Source organism: Phalacrocorax aristotelis, chromosome 15 (genome assembly GCF_949628215.1).
Source record: "Phalacrocorax aristotelis chromosome 15, bGulAri2.1, whole genome shotgun sequence".
NCBI classification, from domain to species: domain Eukaryota; kingdom Metazoa; phylum Chordata; class Aves; order Suliformes; family Phalacrocoracidae; genus Phalacrocorax; species Phalacrocorax aristotelis.
This window is the reverse complement of record NC_134290.1, coordinates 11,803,112-11,825,359: the sequence shown is the minus strand read 5'-3', so window position 1 is coordinate 11,825,359 and position 22,248 is coordinate 11,803,112. Positions and strand designations below refer to the sequence as shown.

General features: G+C 42.6%; 1 protein-coding gene across 1 annotated transcript in view; it reads right to left on the bottom strand.

The window, feature by feature from the left end:
* TMEM132C (transmembrane protein 132C) overlaps positions 1-20,934 on the bottom strand; it is a 226,633-nt gene extending 205,699 nt beyond the window's left edge. The window contains exon 1 of the mRNA XM_075110801.1: positions 20,358-20,934. Within this exon, the coding sequence (XP_074966902.1) occupies positions 20,358-20,433 (76 nt within the window). The 5' untranslated portion in view covers positions 20,434-20,934. The remainder of the gene's footprint in view (positions 1-20,357) is intronic.
* Positions 20,935-22,248: the final 1,314 nt, after the last annotated feature.

Sequence of the window (22,248 nt, the reverse complement as noted above, 5' to 3'; positions counted from 1 at the left end):
TAAAAAACAAAAATAAGAAAACCCACCCAAAACAAAACATAAGACCTAACAACTTTCAAGGCTTTTACAAGAGGAAAGTGCAAAAGAGAGACAGACCCCAATCTTCTGATTAGACGCCAGCCTCAGAAATTCTGCCACTGAAAATACTGTTCAGTAGCATTTCCTTCTCCAATAACTTCTTTAAAATCCAGTGAGCTCTAAGATCACAGGCAAGGTTTTTTTTCAAAGAAAAGCAGGAATTATGCCCAATGTGCTGGCGCAGTAACTGATCACCACTCTCTCCACCAGATCCTGCCTAAGGTAACTAACTATTCAGTCTCGATACTAAGGGCAAGAGTGAGCCAAGAGGTTAAGAAAAAAATAAAGAGGAAATAATTTTCCCTGTTACCTGCCGTAGTGCTCTTTGGATGGTGGACAGCAAAGCGGCTTCCAAAAAATATCCGCCACATCCACATGGGCAGGTGGGAATTGGAAAGCAAGGGCCGAAAGCTCAAGGAGTCCAACTCGCAACCCACTCTCACTGACGCCAAGGTAAAACTCTTCTGCTCTTGGCAGGTAGCAGGTAGTTCCACTGGAGTCAGGAAAAGCTGGGAAAGAACTTCTCAGCCTTTCAGGCCACCAGTAGCCTCTTCTGCTCCTGGTACAACACAGCCATGCCTTGCCCTTCTCAATACTCAGGAAAATCGTTAGATCTCAGTTCGCTTCCTGTGCTATTCTTAGGTTTCTGATGCCTGAAGCTGCAAGCATATCAAGTTTCCTTAGGTTGAAGAGCACTGTTAATGTCGCCAAATATTCAAATCTTTCTTCTCTTCTAAGAGCAGCAAGTCCTTTCTTCAATTGTGCCTGCTCAAGGTTTTTCCAGAAATGCAGCAGAATTGCTTCTGCTCTGGAAACTGTTAATTGTTCCCCAAAATATGATTAATTTCTGAGTGATTGTTTTAAGATAGTTGGTGCGTTGCCTCAGCTCTAATTACATTTCTCATGTCAATTAATTAAAACCATGCTAAATGAAATGCCAGTTTTTATTTAAAGTTTGGGGGGGGGAATCATGGGATACAATTAGGCATTACCAGACGTGATCTCAGCAGGTTTTCAATTATTCTATGTATAATAGGTCCCTAATTCAATACAAAGCTGTAATTAAGAATGTAATTAACTTGTGGCATTCTACTGATGTCATACACCACAAGAACACATAATGAGCTACAGTTTTTAGTGCAGAATCCTTAATGGATTGGTCTGTTTCATTGAGAATGAATTAGATACATAAAAATAATTTACTATGGGAACTTGGCCAACATAACAGCCACATTTGAAAGAACAAGCAAAGGATAAAACAAGAGCCAATAAACTTTGTCCTGTCAAGGACAATCTGGCCAGAACCCAAATCTGCACCTGGTAGCTGTGGTGTGGAATTGGTGGACGTACCTTCATAACTAAGAGAGAGCTCACTGGCTGCATCTACACAGCTCCTGAGAGCAGGTCTAGGGATTGGTAAGAAGCACAGCACGTTTGCAGATGTATCTACTTATAATCTGGATGCAGGCAGCCTGTCTCAATGGGAATGGCAGCAAATTAAGCTCCCTGATGTTGTTTTGACGATATACTGAGCTGTTCTATGCACACAGCAGAGTCCCATGTGCTTTGCAGATCATCTTCCAGACTTGAATGAAGCAGAGCTTCTGGGTTCACTGTTGGCATTAAAATTCTGGATTTCAGTCTGGGTTTTAATATACATTGATGCATCCAATATCTGTGCTATCACACCACTCACTAAACTTAGGAGAAACCCTCCAGGTCACTTCTGCTTATTAAAGGGAAGCTTGTGCTTCTGTAACACAGACCGTACTGCTGTGCTGTCTAAATCAAAGACTTCTGTTCTCAGTTACAATTATTTGAACACCACCATTTCATATTTTTTTTTAATAGATGACATTTAAGGGGAAAAAAGTGAGAGAATAAGGTAAGTTTCCTGAGGAAACTAAAACAGGTTCCAGAAACAAGCCGTCAGAACTACAAATAACTGGTCTCTGTTCACACAGTGAAAACAAAAAAGCCCACAAAATATTTCTTTTTCTTTCAAGTAAACCTTCTTGCAAGAAGGACATGAGGATAAAAGCCTGACTTATCAGCTAAGGAATCTCCTGGTGATGTATAAGTAAACAGATGAAAATGCAATCATGTAAGGCACTGACAAGCACTCTAGGAAGTATCCAGGAACTCTATAGCCATTGAATAGACTTCTCAGAGTCTTTTTTTTTTTTTTTTTTTAAAAAAAAAGGACCCCCCTGTTTTTCATTCTCTCTAAACACTTACTATTTCCCTCTCTTTTGGAAAAAACTGAAGTAATTAATGGAGTATCTTATTACCCTATTTCTGCTACCCACTGAAGGCAATTACCATTCTGACATTCAAAGAACAAAGTTTTGTTTTGTAGGTTGACCGTAAGGAACTTCTTCATACAACAGACAAAGCCATTCCCAAAACAATTACTACTATATTCAAAAAATCTGTAAACAGCTTAACTAGCAGGAGTATTTACAAAGATCTTAAAGGAAGCCTGACTGCTTTCCTTGTAGGCGCCTAGAAAAAAGTTTAACTGAAGACCTTAAAAACACATCAGGTTAAGAGCTGGGAGAGGTTCTTGTAGTATTCGTATCAATCACACAGGTCAGCACCATTCTTGACCTTGAACATCCTCAGTCTTTTCTGCAATGTGTTGAATCCTCATTCCCTGACAGCTGTAAGGATTTTTAGAGGATTCTATAGCATCTGAAATCTGGTGGGGAAAATATTATTTCTTCTGCGTGCAATGGGACACAAAGGAATACAATACAGAGGGAAATTATAGGTGCCTGCACAGATTAATTCCATTAAATCTATGCATTTAACTTTGGTTCTCCTTCAGCACTTCCTAATATCAAGGAAGAAACGCAGATGATTCAAGAAAACATCAGGAGTCAGATCTCAGATGGCCTCGATCGCTATCCAGTGCTCTTAAGCATAGAACTTTGTTCTCCTTTTCCAAAATAAGGTAGCTCCTAGGTACCACACCTCAGTTAGCCACTACAGTCCGCTGAAAAGAATCCACTGACCTGCTCTAAAATAACTAAGAATTATTACAGAACAGCAGCATTAATTGAACTTAGTACATCCCAGCCACTGGCCTGTATTAGCTGCAAGTCCAATACCAGGATCACTGACCTTGGCAAGTTCAAGCCTTGAGCTGCAGCTTTGAGGTCTGTGTTGCCACAGGGTCCAATTCCATTCAATCCTAGCTTCCCAGGCTACGCCCATGAAAAGCCATTATCATTTGTTTTGCAGGTCAGTAAAGTTACACAGGTAAGAGACAAATAGTTTTATCATCTACTTGTGTACAGTTTCTGCAGCTGTATCTCACCTGAAAGCGACTGAGAGCCATCTTCTAAAAGCATTCCTAAATCAGAGATACTTCTGAGCGACTTAGAGCAAGTCATAAATGTGGCCACTTGGCTGGTTTATAGGGAATCATCGCTTTGATATTCTTTTTTTCCTGTGCTCTGTTTAAAGGCCTAATGAAAAGAAGCCAAAAAGTCACAGGTTCTTCTTCCCATGACTTGCATAGTTGGTAACTTTTCAAAACATGCACAGCTCAAGCTGTTTGCGATGTGGGTCCACCGCCATCCCCTACGGATGTGCCAGGTATTCTAGCATCCTTCCACTGAACTTGTCACTTCCATTGTCTTTTGTTTCCTCACAACTTCATTCTCCTGTGGCGAACCGTCAGCTAGTGCAATGGAAACACGCATCAACCTATCTTATACCAGGACATTAATCACTTGAACTCAAGAACGTTTTTATATTAGTGATGTTCATCTACCCACAGAGAATTTTTTCTAAATAGTTATCACATACAGACATGTTCAAAAGTTACCCGAGAAATCTCTTTTAGTTTCTTAAAATATCATTCCAACAAACCTGATCCAGATGCTGTCTTTATATACGTTGCTAACACTATCAGTTTTTAATCAAAATGGAACTGACTGAACTAATGGCCTTAATTAACAGTAAAGGTTCTTTGAATCATAAGATGTCTCTTTCAGATCAAAGTGGCACAGAAAGAGTCTGAGTTCAAATCTATTTCTATGTATCCAGGGTCCTTTAGGATTCTTACTCTTTTTCCACAGCTCAAGATGTTGGCACTTCATGAATCAATCTCAAAGGATATTAAAAGCAGCAGGAATAGCCTACAATGAGCCAGGAGGTTCCTTCACAAAAAAGAATGTTACGTTTGCCAAGGAAAGCACTAAAAAAGTAATAAGGAAATCCAGACTTAAGTCATCCGCACATACATATGCATTAAGATACAGCCTTTAATGACATATTATTTCTTCCAAAGAACTTCTGCCTAAGGCTGACAGAATGGACAGCTGCTCACCATTTCTTTATCATTATGCATACCCCTATGCGTTAATTCAAGGCACAATATTTAAGTGTTGCATTGATTTATTAAAATTCTGATAAACGTTTTATGCAGTTTATCATGATGCCATACAGAACACTTCAGAAATATTAATACATTTACTTACACAACACTCCTCCGGAGCAGAATTTTCTATAATTTTAAAAGGGTGAACTGCAGCACAGCAAAACTAGTAACTACACTCTCAGAAGCATCTGCTAATACAGATGCCTGATTTAGAAAACCTGTGGCCTGATTTTCTGAAGAATACAGTATTAGTGTAAGTTCTAAGCAAATCTCTTGCTAACGTTAGGGACAGCTATAAAAAACCATGCAAGCGTAACAAAAATCTGCTCTGCTCTTCCCCGCCCCCCCCCCCCCCCCCCAAGAACAGTGCTAACTCTGTGGCAGGAACAAGAACAGAATATAATTCCCCAGAGTGTTACTAAACTCTTTTTTACCTTTCTACAATCTTTGCTCCTTCCACAAGATACAAGTTAACCCACAAACTTATCCAGCACATCTGGTTACAACAAGAAAAGATAAAGGAGGGATTCAGAAAAAGGAGTCCTGAACGCCAAGGGAAGTTTCTGAGAGGTACCAGAAGGTGCTTAGAACCAGATATCCTCCACCTATCTTCCTTCTGTAGTTTGCATTTGGCTCATGAGGGCAATCTTGTGGTTTCTGAAGGGCTATTACAAATATGTTCTAGGATGCTGTCACCAACACTGAGTATGAAAAACAGCGACAGCCGCAGGGGCTGTTTATACTCAAAAACACCAAAGTTCCCCTCTGTATAGATTCAGAAGTTAAACCCATGCTGAGCCTGTTACATCTACACACCTTCCAGCTTCTGTAACAAATGAAGCAGAAGTCCACAGACAATAACCTCCTTCAGTACAAAAACTGGGATTTTTTCCCAGGAAGCTATCCATCCTGTGTACGAAATGAGACAGCAGTGCCGTAGATAACCACCTGCTCCTTAACCCTTGTCATGTCCCAAGATTGCTCCCTCCTCCTTTTCTGCATGAAACAGAGTAGAGGAAGGAGGCATTCCGAGAGCACATGAGAGCCTCCGTGGCTCTGCAGCTTCTGCCCTGGAAACTGGGCCCGTGATGGCTTATGACAGTTAAAGAGGAACATACCTAAGAAAAATCCGTATGCAGCTCTGGTACCTAAGACGCAGTGTGCTCCACAAAAACAAGGTTCTCAGAATAACGCTGCTGCCACCCTCTCAATTCTGCATTAAGAACTGACTAAACCCAATTTTCAGACTCAGAAGTCTGGCAACTTTGAATAGATTTTTCATGGATTTAGACCAAAAGCTCTGTGGCTTCAAAAATATTTTTATCCCCTTTTTCTGTGTGCCTTTTTTTAATGCAGGGGCATGTTTGCAGGAGTTATCTGCAGTCATGAATCCTACTTAGTAAAAATGAATACTAGGATTCATACATCATCATCACCTCAGAAAGAGATTAAGGAAAACACCATCTATCTTTGCCTCTAACAAAGAAAATCACAGGATTTAACCCAACTAGTGCTGCTCATGGAAATTATTCTAGCTGGCTAGAACTCAGGATTTCTAGCTGGCTTTGTTCTGAGAAACAACTGAACCACTTCACAGAAACTTTCCCAAATCAGTCAGAAAATACGCAGCATGGAAAACTTCAGCTAAAATGTTAGAGCTTGAGAAAGCAACATTTTAAAAGGCTTTTAGAGTGAAAAGCATTGAACGCTTAGTCTAGATGCAATTTTCTGATATACAGATATCTGCCATTTTTTAGATAGAAAATTGTGATCGAACTCATTTTTAAACTATCAGTTCAAACCAAAAAAAGCCCAATTTTACTGCACTTCCCTGAATCCTTTTCCAATATAACACTGATCCATTAGGAAATATCACATATGCAATGAATTAGACCACAGACCTTTCATCTCAAACTGCTTTGAAATGTTGCTTAGTAAACCCACTAGAGTTCATTTTTCCAATGAAGAAAGATTTCTTCACTAAGTCTTCACATTGTGAGTATACCATGTGGTTTGCATTTTCTGTTCCCTCAAAACAGCTTCCCAAAAGCTCACATTGTTTGATTTCATTTTCAGTTAAGAGGAGCTAAAAGCTGAAATGCAGTGAGACAAACTCAAACTTAGAAGGTACAGGGGGGTCATATTCGCCCTGTACTTATGTAAAGTGCTATTTACTTTTTGCCATGTCAGTATAAAATTTAAATCTCAATATAAACCCAAGTATATTTCTTCAAAGATTATTAGAATTAACAAAATCACAGGCTGGCAACCCAAAATTCACTGTCTAAGGTGGAAAGTTGGATGACATATTAGAGAGTAACAGCTTTCAATAACCAAATCCACAAAACAGAGCACAGATAACAGAAGAGGGAGCTTTCCAGCTATGTCCTTTAACATTTAATGTACAGAAACACTAACTGGTATGTTTCATTATTTTTCAAGTTTTGGGGATTTTCTGTTGTGTGTGTGTCCAACTTCAGTCATGTACATCCAAATTTTTCCTACAGAACTAAGCCTTCTAAACACAGACCTTACTTGTCCAAGGCTTTGATGATGGAAGAATAAAGGCCCTTTTGGAGTCAAAACATCACATCAATCTGAATCACCCTCTGGAAGCATTTCTTACTCTTCTGTGATCATAGGAACATAGAGTAATTCAGAATCTTAACTAATATACCTAAGTTAAGAGTTTGAATCTGGGTGAACGGGATGGATTTCCAAAAAGCACTGACCACTTAACAGAAGCTACAGACCCATCTACTCTTTGAAAAATAAGTCTATATGGGTTGAATTAATCTCACCTATTCTTACAATGCTATAATATCAACATCTATGTACAGATAAGTTGTCGTTCCCACCATGGTCAAAGACACAGCCAACACTTTCAGTGGAAACCCAGAGAGCAGATCACCTCACTCTAAAGCAGACATCTACATTTGGTCAGATGAATCACCCTCCTGAGCACAAATGACCATTCACTAACTACGTCAATAAAAACAATAACTGGAGCAATTATATTGACACGCCAAAAATCAAGTGAGTTTTAAGCTAAGTCCAAAGCACAGCACTATGCCAGCTATGGTGAAGAAAATTAACTCTATCCCAGCTAAAGCCAGGACAGCCCCAACCACCAGTAAGAACTAAAACATCCAAACTCTACAGTCTACTCATGAAAATATTGTCCTTTCTTTCCGCCACCCCCCTTTCATATACTCACCTATATCAGGTGGAAAGAAATTCAGGCGTACTCAGCATTGGATGAAGACAGAAAGCACTACATGAACTATTACTCAATAAAGCCATAGATAAAATGAACTATGCTGACAAAACTTCCACCAAAACATCTGAGCTTCTCCCTCTGTCTCTGGAAATTCTGTGCAGGGCTATTACAAGACACAGGGCAGAATAACTGAAAATCCTAGCTAGATATTACTATGCTAGTTTTCACCCCCCAAAAAAATAAATAACCAAGGATAAAGATATTTAAAATACCTCTACATGTAACAGCCAAATAATCTGGATTAAATGTACTTCAAATTACTTGAACACATGGACTCAGATGAATTGCTTTAAATATCCTCCCATGAAGGATGCTGAAACAGAATTATTTAAACTGCACCTATCACTTATAAACAGAGGCTAATTAGCAGAAAAAGAGAGATATTGCCAAAAATCACTTCATCTCTGACAGGGTCTAGCAGTGCCAAATTATATTTGGCATCCTGAACTAGCTCCCCTCTTCCAGCAAAGGAATATGAAAATTCTGTAAAAGAAGAATTCATACAAAACTGTTCTTTGCCTGTGAACAGCACTGGGAACGTCCTCTTCACCACATCAGTTTCCCGTCATAGGAAGGGAAACCACATGGTACGGTGAGATAGGCTGGTGACACTTCACCAAGCAGCCGTGCATTGTTAGACGTATATAGAGCAATATACATGTGTATTGATATCTTGGTGAATGGCAAGACTCCTACTGAAATAAGCAGAACCAGGATTTCACCTGCAACACGTAGGGCACGACAGAGTGCCCACAAGAGCAGAATTTGCTTCACTACCAAAGAGATAGAACTTGATCAGCTAACTACTTATGCCAGTGTCTCGACAGTTATTCATGTACAGGTTCTAACACTTAAATCCAATTTTTAATTTCAGAAAAGTCCACAGTCACAGAATAATGAACTACAAAAAGTCAAGAGAAACTAACAAGCACTGGTGACCCAAGGCTTCAGTTTGACATACTCGTATTAAGTGATAAATGAGGAGAGTAGGTGCAAGAGCCACAACGTACAAAAGAGGCGAGAACATTCAGAAAGTTTAAGAGGTTTTGGACCACTGTAGGTTGATTCAATACACAAAGCCAAGAGACCCATTTCAGGACCTAGGTCAGGATCCAAACTTTTATAGGCACTCAGAATGGTGGATTCACCTCCAGCTTTACACATATGTGCTACTGACAAAAGAGGATCCTCTTTCTCTCCCCAGGTAAACCAAAAACAAATCAATGTAAGTACTCTCCAAATAAACTATTTGCATATTGTGACTTTACTGAACAATATTGCCTATAGGCATGATTTTTACCTCAAACCAGTTCTGACATTACTGTACTACATGATCATATTTAAATGTCATCTGATGATTCCTATTAAAGTGCCACAGTTTTGTCACTACAGCTAATTTAATTCTAAATGAATTTCAAAACCAAGACTAAAGTTCAGTGGAAGCCTGAAGCTTTGAGGACCTGTGAAGCTTTAAGCCTTGAAATATAGCGATATCCAACTCTAATCCATGAAACAGCCAAGGCAACACCATGAATCTACAGTTCTTTGAATAACTGTATAATGTAATAAAAAGTAAGACCTTCCAGATAGTCATTGCACTATAGGTGTTTCCAGACCAGCCTTTCAAGGTCTTTCAAAGCCAGCCAGCACCCTCCTTTCATCTCCAGACTGCTTGTGACACTCCAAAGGAGAAGAGAGAGTATACTAATTCCGTTGTGTCACACACTATTGGAAAAATTCCTTCTACTAGCCTGCTCACATTCCAAAGCACAACATTAGTCATTTTCATGTTGATTCCAGAAGCTAATGAGCACCTCCAGAAAACTGCTGAGTACCATCATGTGATACCGATCTTGTATCAGACTGGCTTTCTCCCTGGGTAAAAATGAAACAGTAATAATTAATTCACATTACTATCTATTCAGTTGCAGATGTTACTGTAAAAAGAACTTGTGATTTTATGCCAAAGAAGAAAATATTTTTCTACCCGTATTACGATAACAAAAAGGTAATCAAGTGCTACAGTCAGTCCTATTTTACAGATGAACAAATTAAACCTGAGAGGTTACCTAAGCATTCACATTTGTATATAGAGCTGGAGAGAGAATTGCAGAAATCAGGGAACCCTGCTTACAATTTCTTGCTCTTTACATTAAAAAATCCTTTTCTTGCTGAGATGGAATGACAAGAGGGCATGCTAAACATGAATATATGGGAAAAGAGTTCCCTATTTCTGAATATTTTTAATAAATTTCATTCTGAAATTGTCAATGGGATTATTATGAACAACAGAAGCACAAAGGCATTTAAAGCAGTATGAGCTCAATAGCATCTCTCATAGAAGGCTATCTTTTTGAACACCTATAAAAGATGGAAAATACAAAGGTAAGTCGCTCTCCCAAATAAAACATGGTTTATTTTTTTTAATAGTAAGCTTTGTCATCTAAAAGACTAAGATTTGAAGATACAGAATGAAGACAGACCAGGATAGACACAAGAGACCCAGTCAAGAAAAACCAAACTCATGTTGCGTCACATCAGCACGTTAGGCACGTGCAGCTCCCTTTGGCTATTAGTGCCAAAGCGTGTCACACAAATTCACTGAAAAAGCATTTTAAAGCACAGGTCGTGTCTCCAGAAAACGTGGAGCCTTTTCTAGTTGTGCTACGCATACGCTGTACAACTCAAGACAAAATGCCACATCACAGCTACACATGAAGGGAAGCATCTTTTCCATCTAAGCAGTTCAATAGTGCACACCTGGAGCTGTGAAACACATCGTCAAGTTTCAGAGGACCCACCAGCCAGAAGAGCAAAGCAGGTAAGAAAGAAATCCTAAACTAAACTCATCATTAAAAATGCAGAAATGTGACGAATGACAACCTGAAGCTACCAGGTAGTATGACAAAAGTGTAACACAAATTGTTCCTCTACAAGCTTTTACATTAATCTGTTGCAAAACCGAAACCCTCATGGAGTTTTCAGGCTAGCGCTATTCACCAGCAGGTATCCACCCTCAGTAAGGGGCAGCCAAATTCAATCTCCCTTTCCCTGATGTTCTGATCAGTGAAAATTAACAGGTACTGAGAAGTCAATACTACATTACCTCCTCCACAGTACTTATTTATTGTATTTGCTACTCTCTATTTTATGCCAGAAGAGTAATAAGTCATTTGATTCTACAGAGCAGAAACAAACATTCTGGCTCTTTCCACAGAGATATGAAATTAAAAAGAAAAAACCACTACATCAAGTCATGCAAAAATGAATCTGGTGTAGAAGAATGAAAATGGATAAGGCGCAATTACTTTCTCCACCAGCACATACACACCACCAGCAGAGCAAATGCCAGAGGTGGGCATATGTAACATGCTATAACAGCCCAGTAAGTACCGGCCACTGGTCAGTTAGGTTCCACTGTCTCAACACAAGTTTAATGACATTGTACAATGACTGACAGGGCAATTCAGCTACAGACAACAAGAATTAAGATCAGTAATTAAATCAGAAAACAGTTGGGCCTGACTCCAGACCCACTGATGGCAACAGGAAGGTTCCACCTGGTTACAACAGGCATTGGAGAAGCAGAATTATAGCAGGCCTGCACCCCACCTGCCCCGCTCCTCCTCCTCCGCACACAGCACATCACTACCACCACAATGCATTCTGCATCCCAGGCTCTGGGTGAACTTCTACACCCATTTTGTTCAAGCCTGAATCCCTTTTTCCATCAACGCATGACTGAAATCCATATATGCTCCCCGATATATTTCTGCTCATTTTGCCACTCTCATTCTAGTCCCACCTTCCCAAGATGTCCCCCTAGACAACCTCAATCCTGCCAAGGTTCTTGTCTTTCTGCAAACCCTTATCCTCACTTTTTCCTTTACTCCATCTTCCATAGTCACTTTTCCCATAATTAAGCCTTCTTCCTCCTTACCCAGAAAGCCTGACTCTCCCTCCCACTTGTCCCCAACCTGATTCTTGTCCTTGCTAATATTCAGACCATGCTTTCCTGCACCATCCTCCTTTTGCCCATTTCACTCCCCACCTTAAACTCCAGCTTTATCCTTTCTTTATTCCAGTTCGGCAGTTTCCCCTTCCAAAAACCTCCCCTGCAGCTAAGGAAGGGGCTGGAGCATAAGAGAGCACAAGGCTGGACACTGTCCCTGCCCACAGTTCTTATGCTTTGCCCAGGTTGGCTGGATTTGGCTGGGGTAGAGTTAATTTTCTCCACAGTAGCTCGCACGGGGCTGTGGTTTGGATTTGTGCTGGAAACAGTGCTGACAACACAGGGGTGGTTTCACTCCTGCCGAGCAGGGCTTGCACAGAGCCAAGGCCTTTGCTGCCCCTCACCCCACCCCACCCGCGAGGGGCTGGGGGGGCACAGGGGGCTGGGAGGGGACACGGCCGGGACAGTGACCCCAGCTGACCCCAGGGATGTCCCACACCACATGGTGTCAGGCTCAGCATGTAGAGCTGGGGGAGGAGGAGGAAGGGGGGGACGTTCAGAGCGATGGCATTTGTCTTCCCCAGTCACCGTTACGTGTGATGGAGCCCTGCTGTCCTGGGGATGGCTGAGCATCCCCTGCCCGTGGGGAGGAGGGGATGAATTCCTTGCTTTGCTTTGCTTGTGTGCGTGGCTTTTGTTTTACCTGTTGAACTGTTCATATCTTAACCCACAAGTTTTCTCAGTTCTACCCTCCCGATTCTCCCCCCATCCCACCGGTGGGGAGCAAGGGAGTGGCTGTGGGGTGCTCAGTTGATGGCTGGGGTTAAACCACGACACCAGGTCAGAGTCCTGCCATGAAGATCTGTAACTGCAAGGGAAGCAGAGCTCACCCTGGCATGGCATGTGCCCACTGCATAACAATTTTCATAGAATTTAGCTGTTAATACACATCAAGACCTTCCTTGTCATAAGCAAATTCATTCTTCAAATGTTGCCCATTCGATATCCCAACAAATCAACCGTGGACTGTCTTCTCACCAATCGCACAAGTCTCTTCCTGGCAAGTTTCATCAGGGTATCAGTGCTTCTCCAAGCAACTATTTTTAAACAAAGGAAAATCCACAGTTCTCCCCCGCCTCCACTAGCTCTGTTCTTGTAAACCACTGAACTCTTGGCTGAAGTTTTGGAAAAGAAAAAAAATGTATTCGATCTGAGGCAGATGCTTGGCATGGAATATTTTAGCTGAAACAGTTAATGGCTGTGGAATTTATAAGAAAATAAAAGCAAACTCTTTTAATGGCTATTCTAATAAGAAGCAACGCTACCAGTCCTGTTTGTAGTAATAGTCCAAGCAAGTTGGGGGTTGGGTTTTTTTTTATTGGGGGGAGGCTGGGATGGTGATGGTATGTATTTGTTTTGGTTTGAATACAGGGAAATAGTTTTATCTTAAGCATCAAAAGGTGCGTTCTACCCAAATGAGGAAATGGCAATTCATTAATGTAAGCTTCCCTTTTAATTGTTCAAAGCGATACCGAATAAGCAAAATGAGAAAAAAAACACCCAATAGAGAAATCAAAGCGGCATAGTTTACCAAGCGCCTCTCATGTTCTCTAACCTCTCAGTGTTTAATATCCTGCATTGGATATATACTGTAAGCAAGTCCCATAACAATCTTTTTTAACTGTAGTGTCCCACGAACAAATCAAAGCCACACCACCCCAAGTGCTGGGCTGCAGTACTGTGCTTGCTTAGCTGTCCCTCCCCCACTTGGGACCATCCTCTGTTTGGCTTATACCAGCACTAAGTTGATCCCAAGGCGATACAAACTTACCCTTTACAAAAAGTAGTATTTTATGTGCTTTATCTCCCTGAAGCAGCTTACAGAGGAATTAGAGGCATGCCAGAGTTGGCACAAGAAGAGGGTTGCTCACTTTGGGAGAGGGCAGAAACCTGGCAGCATCAATTTACATTGGCCTAAGCTGGTAAGGAGCTGCACCCTCAGGCAATACAACTGGGTGGAAAACAGAATTTCACAAGGACAGAAACTAACATTTTCAATTCTTTCATTCTCAATCAGAAGGAAAAAAAAAAAAGGTTCTTATGTAAAGTTAAAATGCTCTTCAAAAGTAATTCGGAATGACAAATCTTTTCTTAGCAGTTATAAAGAGCTGGTTCTTTTTTTTAGTATCAAAACAATATTATAGAAAAACACTAGTGAAGTGGTCTATGGAGTACCTACGCTATTATCAGTTCATATTTGAAAACACTTACCAGAAGTCAAAATGGTAATTTCATGTGAAAGAGAATTTAATATTTTTTTCTGAAGTTAACTAAGTAAATTTTAGATACAAGCACAATTTTAAAAGTAATTTTTGCAAATTGTATCAGTTTCAAAAATATTTTCAAATGAGAAATGGCTCAGTTGAAAAATTTTATCAAGCAGAAAAATAGAGCAATTACATAAGTAACAACATTAGATGTACTGGCAAATATCTTTCAACATCTAGACTCTGTGATGGTGTGCTGCAGTTAACGAGCAGAATCTAGTGGAGCAACCCCTCTGCTGCACCAGCACCACTGGCTATCAGCTTACCTTTTATTTACTTAAAATTTTGTCTTGATGCACAGAAAAACCTGACTTTTAGATACCCTTAATGGTCTCCTGAGCATTTGTTCCATCCACAAGCATAAACTATTTTCAAAGTCTTTTTTCATAATTAAGCCAGCTTCCCCCCTTCACGCTCTTATTTCACTTCAAAGTTCTCACATAAATGTCAAATTCCTAACCACTGTTTTGGGGCTTAGTGTTTGCTTCGTGTTATTGAAAAGGGCAATTCACTTACAGCCTCCCCGTGCAGCAGGTTTGTGTTTCCTGATGTTAAAGAGGAACATCCAACCAAAAGCACCAAGCACACAAATTCTGGTAGTTAATGTATTTATGATAAAAATATTAAATATTTCACACTGTCGTTCTACAAAATGGCAGAAATTTTATAAGAGTTGTAGAACAAAATGGAAAATATCATGTGGGAAGAAACAATTAACAAAAAAGGCGTTTGACCTTACGTTTGACACTTGTAACAGTAGAGGATGGCAAAATCAGATTAAATTCTTGCTGCAGTAAATAATAAAACAACTGTCCACTTGAGGAGACTAGCCTAGCTGTTTACATCTGTCGAGCTGCTAAACTGCACAGTTTTAAGAGAACACTTTGAATAATGACAGCAGAACTACGGTTAGTATGATCTGCGTTATTCGAGCAAAAGAAGTGCCAGAAAAGGTTGTCTCCACGCACAGAGTTACTGACCCAAGATGTCAGTGATGCAATAGCAAGGCGTTAGCACATTTCTTAAATGTAGAGGCAAAGAACCACTTAGTCAAAATGTACTTCCCTAAAGAAAAGTTCACCTAATTGACCAGCGCTGCAAAGATGCCTGTAATTTTAGTGATGGGGATGACACTTTGTTTATGGAATTCAAGCTCTACAGATTAGTACGCTTTAGAATAGCAAAGAAAATAGAAGAGTAGACTCACTGGGTCATTTCACTAGATACAGTTGAAAAGAAAAATGGTGACCCGAGGCTGTGTATTGACCCAAAAAAATGTGAACAAATAGATAAAGAGAGAGTATTTCCATTTTCTAACTAAAACAGACACAGGCACTACTGGACTGAAATTATTTCCAAAGCTAGATGCATCCGCAGGCTTTTACCAGATACCTCTAAGTGAGGAGACTGCAGAAGCTATGAACTTTCAATGCACCATTTGTCCGTCCCTGTTTCAAAGGGGTCACATCTGTCACTAGAGCCTGAGCCAGTCCACAGAACACAAAACAGTACAACTGCTTGAAGAGCTGAACACTGTGAAACTGTTTTGCTAGGGTACTGAGTCTGTAAGGAAGACTGCATAAAATATAAAGGACTCAGGCCTGTAAAAGCAAGGGAGGACAAGAGTTTGAACGAGACAAAAGCAAGTTTTCTGGCCAGAAAGTTACTGCATATCGCTATGAAGGACAGAGCATTCAAATTTCAGCCAAACACCTTAAGTTAACACCTTATAGCATCACAAAATATTACCTGTATTTGTATCACTGTAGTGTTTAGCTACTAAGCAAATAAAAAGGTCCCATTGGACAGTGTGGCCAAACCACGATAGAGTCGTTCACCAACAAAGTGACAATCACAGCGGATGCGAAACAGGGAGAGAAAGAAGGAAATGACTGATGAAAACATCAGGACAGTGGTATTCCTGACAGTAGAGGCAAGGTCTGATTCCTGCTACATAGCTTTCCTTTCACTAAATCCTCTTGCCTCTGTAGTATCAAATCTACCCAGTATACAGTAAATGTCTCCTTCAAACTGGTGGACAAGTATTATTTTAAGTCACTCACAATACGTGTTTGCTTTCTCTTGCACCCTCAGTTTAGCTTTGTAACACCCGTATTAGATGATTTTCAATTACTGTCTTTACACACTTAAGTTCTCTCAACTTGTTGCCATTTTACTTTTACATCTTTTATCATAACACGCTTCTTGTCTCTCTCAAAACGGCTAAGACGCATCTAGTGGGGCCTGCCAGATGTGCACTGCTGCCAAAATCTCAGTGCGGCAGCACAAACTGGCATGCAGCGTATGAGTAAATCAAAGGGTTTACCAACTCCTTGAAGAAACTTGGGATTCAGCACAAGAAATCTCTGACACCTCTTCAGTGGTGTGATCATACTCTGAAGATTTCAAACTTTCATTTACTTCTGTGTCTCTTGCCTAACTGCCTTAAATAGGCATGCCCTAACCACAGCTACAAACAACAGCTCAGACATTTACTAGAGGGGCATTACCTTGAAAACTCTACCCAGGAAAGTTTGTATACCAACACTTCGGGCAAATTTGCCGCTATTGACAGAGTTTCTAGCTATTCCTTACAAGCTACCTTTCCAGTGGTGCTGAACTCCTTTGTCAGCAGAGTTTAAGAAGAAAAACACAGAACTAAATCCAAATTCTCCATAAAATCCCCATCCTTTCATCTCCACGAACATAGTTTGTCAATATTTCCTAACATTTAACCACTTAAGAAAACATAATAGTGTGCTGTTTATTACTTCATTTCATACATATAATTTGTTCCCCAATTACAAGAGCCAGACACGTACTCACGCATTAGAAAAGCGATTACAGGTATGACATTTTATATCGCACAGTCGTGCCTTTAGAAGCCTGCTCAAACAGACATTGCTAATACAACTGCTGGGTATTTTACTAGGTAAGTACTGCACCTAATAAACTTTAAGATCTACTACCAAATATGAAAACAAAGTAAATTAGAATATTAATAGCGCTATCTCCATTTTGAAAGTGTTATATCCAAAAGAGAGATTAGCCACTTATAAAACTCCATGCAGTTATAATTTAACATAATGCAAGTCCCTGCTGCGTTCTCAGCTAGTACTAACGCGATGAAATAAGAAAAAGAAAATTTAGGAAGTTTTCCATAACACTAGGGTATGCCATGCTATTGAACTTTCAATATAAGATAACAGAAAATCCTCACTGCTTGAACAATTTCAATTGGAATGAAACAATACTCAAAACATAAAGTGCCTCAATCAGTTTCCACAACAGAGTAACGAGGTAAAAAAACAAACAAACAAGCACACTTGTAAACAAGTGTAACAAGCAAAACAAGGATGTATCGCATCACTGTGGTATAAAGAAGAGCAGAACCAAAGCAGGTGCTGCACCAACCCACGGATGCACAACTGCGTTTGCATTCGTGTTCAAACACTACTCAGGTACCTAAAACTCTGGTAACTCCACGAACCTTTAACATCTGCTCACGTTCAATACTATCTTGCACATATGTACTTCTTGTGCAAACAGGTCAACCCTCTAGCTGTGCATCCTTAAACTCCTTTTCAGGACTTACTGGATTCTGTATTTCCAGGTTCCTTGATTCTTGTTTTAGTTCATGGCTAATATGAAACTGAGGATTCCCACTTATCTCTGCATTACACAATAAAGTAAATCTGCACGATTACATTCGCTTTTATGCTCTGATTCAAGCAAAAAATTTTTAAAAATAATTTTAAAAATCTTACTTCAAGCTCATGAATACCTCCTATTGGCTATAAAGAGGCTTAAGCACATGCATTAGCACTTCACTGAAAAGAGGTCATTTCCTGAAAGGAATATATATACACACTCGGGATTTACTTATGTAAATATGATTTCACACACATATTCTCCACCTAGGGAGCAGGCATCCAATAATTGGTATGTAAAACATGTGCTTGTACCTAAACGCAAGAGCACTTTTACATGCTGACTTTTTATACATCCTGGTCTGACTAGAGGCATGGCTTAAATTAAATGCCAAGCTTCTTTCTTGAGATTGAATGAATTAACATTATTAGCCAGATAATAACCACAGCATAATGGCAGACTGAAGCCTAAGGCAACATTTCAGGAGAGTTTTCTTAGAAATTCAGGCCTGATAGGAGATGTTAATGAGTTCAGAGAAGTAAATATAGCTCTTTAAATAGCAAATGACAACTTGTCTATAATAGTAAGTTTCTCAGCACATTTACAAACATTTTCGCTTGTGAGCTATAAAGTGACTTTCATTTAGTTGGACTTCAGCTCTCAAGAACAATCGCTATCCTAACACACCAACAAAAAGAGTGCAAATACACAAGGGGAGCGCAAATGAAATGCTTTTTAAGGCCTCACAAGGAAACCATACAAACACCTTATTTAATAAGTTTAATTAACCAGCTCTTTTCTAAATCATACTGTGCCCAGCAATGCCGAGAGGCAAATTCCCTGCTCAGAAGCTCTGCTTTTCTTCCCTGAAGGAAAGCGATATTTCCTCTTTTATTCTTGAGGAGCACAGCCCAGAAGCCCCCAGCAGCTGCTGCTCGTGGTGGCACCACGACTGACTATTTTACAGCATGGCTGAGTCAATGCTGACCCAGGTTCCAGCAGAGAGAAATGGCTTAACGAGGTCGGGTTGTTTATAACCTCTCACTGTAGCACTTTCTCCCACCCTTAAGCAGCAGCATAACCTATGTGTTTCTCTTATAAAAACATGTTCAGATAGAAAACGCCCACATATCAGTGCCCAGCTCAACATATTAAGTCCACTTATTGGAGAAGACACATTTGTGGCTGTCAAAGCTGCACGGCAGAAGAGACACACTGCCCCAGAAAAACGCCAGACCCCCCTCACAAGTCTTAATCTCGTGCAGTCTCTGAAGGTGAGCGCCAGGCTAATATAATTCCCACCTCCAGGCTGCGGCAACCAAAACAGAAACCCGTATTTTAGATTCTTCACATCAGCACTTTCAGAGCATTTCGAGTCACTGGGATGGCCATTCATTTTAATGTACTATATTAAAATGACCGGCATTAAGAGGCCATGCAATTTTCTGCCAAGTACTTTGTTTTCCCAACTGATCGGGGGGGTGGTGGGGTGAAGTCCCTTTACAAATTGCTACCAATTCCACCCTTGCTTCACTCTTGAGATACTTCTGCGTATCTCATGGCTGCCTCTACAACCAACTACCCTGGGAGAGAGGTTGGCAGGACTGGACCAAACTAAACAGTGAAGTCTTTTATTAGTAATCTTATGTCAGTCAAACAGCACCACTAATACCAACAGGATAAAAGGCAAACATATTTTTTTTATTATTCCCAGGGATGACAACAGCAGCAGGAATGGCAGAGAGCTTAACAAGTTTCCATCCCCCGCCCCCCAGGGGGGGAAGCATATATTTTTAGAAAACATCCACAACTATCACGGTCTGAGCAAGAAAACAAGGAGTGCTGCGACATGGCAGTCACCTACTATTCTGCACAGAAATCCCTGGTTGGATCACGCCCGATTTGTATTCCTGAATCACTTCAGAGAAGATCTGCCTTTGTCAAAGGGACTCCGTCATCACAAAAGTTCAGCGATGAGAAATAACAGCCGATCATTCAAATGACCTCTCTGCTGAGACAAACCTGTTCCCCAGCCGCCCCTTTAACCAAGATAACGAGCATCTTGCCCAGTGCAGGTAACAGGGCTTCTCTCCAGTCTCGGGAGCTACCACTGCACAATTCCAAAATAATTTAAAGGACGCTGTTCCCAAATACTGTCATTGAGCTCCTGGTGCCTCTGACAGCCTTCACTGCTCCCCATATTCCGTTCCAAGCCGGCACTGGGACACCCCCTCCAGCGGAGGGGATCCCTTTAGCACAAGGCAAGGATTCAGATGCGTTTGTAAATACCAGCATCGCTGAGCGGAAAGAAAAAAAAAAAGGAAACTTTCCCTGTTTCTCATTTTAGCCAAATGCAAGTTTGCAAGGTTTCCTACCATTTAAATGAACAGGAGAATAAAAAAAGGAGGGGGGGAGAAGCGAAATTTTAAAACAGCAGAGAGACAGAGGCAGGATTTAAAGGAAAAGAAGAGGCAAGGGGGAAGAAGGAGGGAGGAATAACTCAGTCCACACGCCGCTCCGGTGGAAGACAAGACGCTTGCTTAGGACGGAGTTCAAGCCTCCGCCCGAGGATCCGCAAACGCGCCCGGCGCAGCCTGCGGCGATCAACTGGTGACTCGGCTCGCTCCGACCCGGAGCCCCGGGCGGCTCCCCCCGACCGCCAAGTGCCTCCCCGCTTACCTCCGCAAAGCAGGGCTCCGAGGAGCAGGCTGACAGCCGGGCGGCGGGGCCCGCCGCGCCGGGCGGCCCCCGCCATGCCGAGGAGACGGGGACGGGTCCCGGGCGCGGCTGCGGGGGGCTCCGCCGGCGCCGCTAGCTCTGCCCGCCCGCCGCCCGCCGCGGGCGCGCCATGGCCCAGCTCCGCGGGCACACCTCGCTCCGGAGCGCCGCTCGGCCCCGCGGCGGGCTCCCGCCCGCGCCGGCTCCGCTCCTTCCCCTCAGCCCCGCACGCCCCCGCCTCCCCTCCGCGCCCTGCCCTAGCGCCGGCGGGGGCGGGCCGGCAGGGCAGCGCCCATGGCGGGCTGAGGCGGACGGGGCGCCCCGGCACCGCCGCGCTCCCCCGGACAGAACTTTTCAAGCGGGCGAGGAAAGGGCGGGGGAAAAGGTCCCGGAGCCGGCGGGGCTGGGGCTGAGCCGGGCCGTCCCCCCGCTACACCCGAGCGCCCTCGGCTCCAGCCGGCTCCGCTCCCCAGCCTTTATCTGGGGGCCGCCGGCAGCGGCGCGCACACACGCTGTTCCCTCTGAGGGGGAAGGGAGGGGGGGGGGCCGCGGAGCCGGCGGCGGGGAGGGGGCGGGGGGAGCCCTACCTACGGCCGCCCCCCGCGCGGGGCGGGAGGCGCCGAGGGAGCCTCTGTGAGGGGACGGGAGCTCGCGCAGGGCGGCCCCGGGCAGGGGGACCCGCCGCCGGTCCCCTGGCGCCGAGCGCCCCGCCGGAGGAGGCTGAGGAGGTGAGACGCCCGCTCTGAGCGCCCGGGATGCGAAGGGAGGGCGGACTCCCGCAAAGCCGACACGGGGTGTGGGGGGGAGCCCTGCCCGGGGTGCGGGCGGCGCAGGGGGGCGCCGAGGTGAGGAGAGGGGCCCGCAGCCGAGCTGGCGCTGGGGAGCGGAGACGCTCCCCCCGAGTGAGGGAGCACCACTGCCCTCACCGCCCCGCTGCTGCTTTCCCAAGTGCTGCTGCAAATCGGCCTATATTAAAACGGAAAACCAAAAGAGAAGAGCCTTACCAGGACAGGACTCTACTGTGTGCTCACGCTTCCCTCCAGAGGGAAGCCCACTGCAAGCCCTAACGCGGGGAGAGCAGCTTGGCCCACCTGTGTTTCACCCAGCTCCAGCCCTGCCCTTGCCTCCTCATCGCCTTGGTTTTTCTTTTCCTCCTGCGTGCTTCTTCAGTTCCATCTCCTAAACATAAGTCACAGGCCATATCTTTATTCCTATTCACTTACTTGAATGCTCTCACTTGGGTATCCTGGATAAGGCCAGCTCGCATCTCTCCCACCTTCTTGTGGCAAAAAAAAAAAAATGTAAATTTTTATGGCCCAACAGCAAATATACTTCTAATAATCTTCACTACAGCTGTGGCATACAGCAATCAAGGTGCAGTTTAGTAAGAATTGAGCATTTGAACTCTTTAGAGTAATAATTATTGAGTACAGAAATCACCTAAGCAGGGGAAAAAAACTCCACCCACCTTAAAATACAGCAATGCCTTAAAATGGTGATTTCTTTCCCAACCTGCTGCTTTTATCCTGAGAAATGAGGCTCTGATCCTTCAGGCAGATACTCACAGCCAGTCCTCTGTGGCTGGCTAATCAAGCAAAGTCAGTGAGGGTCTCTCCACCTGGGGTTAGTTACTGAAACAGGCATCAGAGTTCATCATTAGCTATTACCCTATTACCCTAAATAAAGTGAGTAAAAGATATTGTGGCTGATTCTGAAAAGCCTATTGTTCATGCAAGATAGTATTTCCAGTTTGATAAGCCAAGCTGAGTCAAGAAAGACTGCCTTAACGTGGAGGTTTCTGATGAGGATCTGAGAGAACTTTGTCAGGAGTATGCTTTGTACTGTTGTGGTT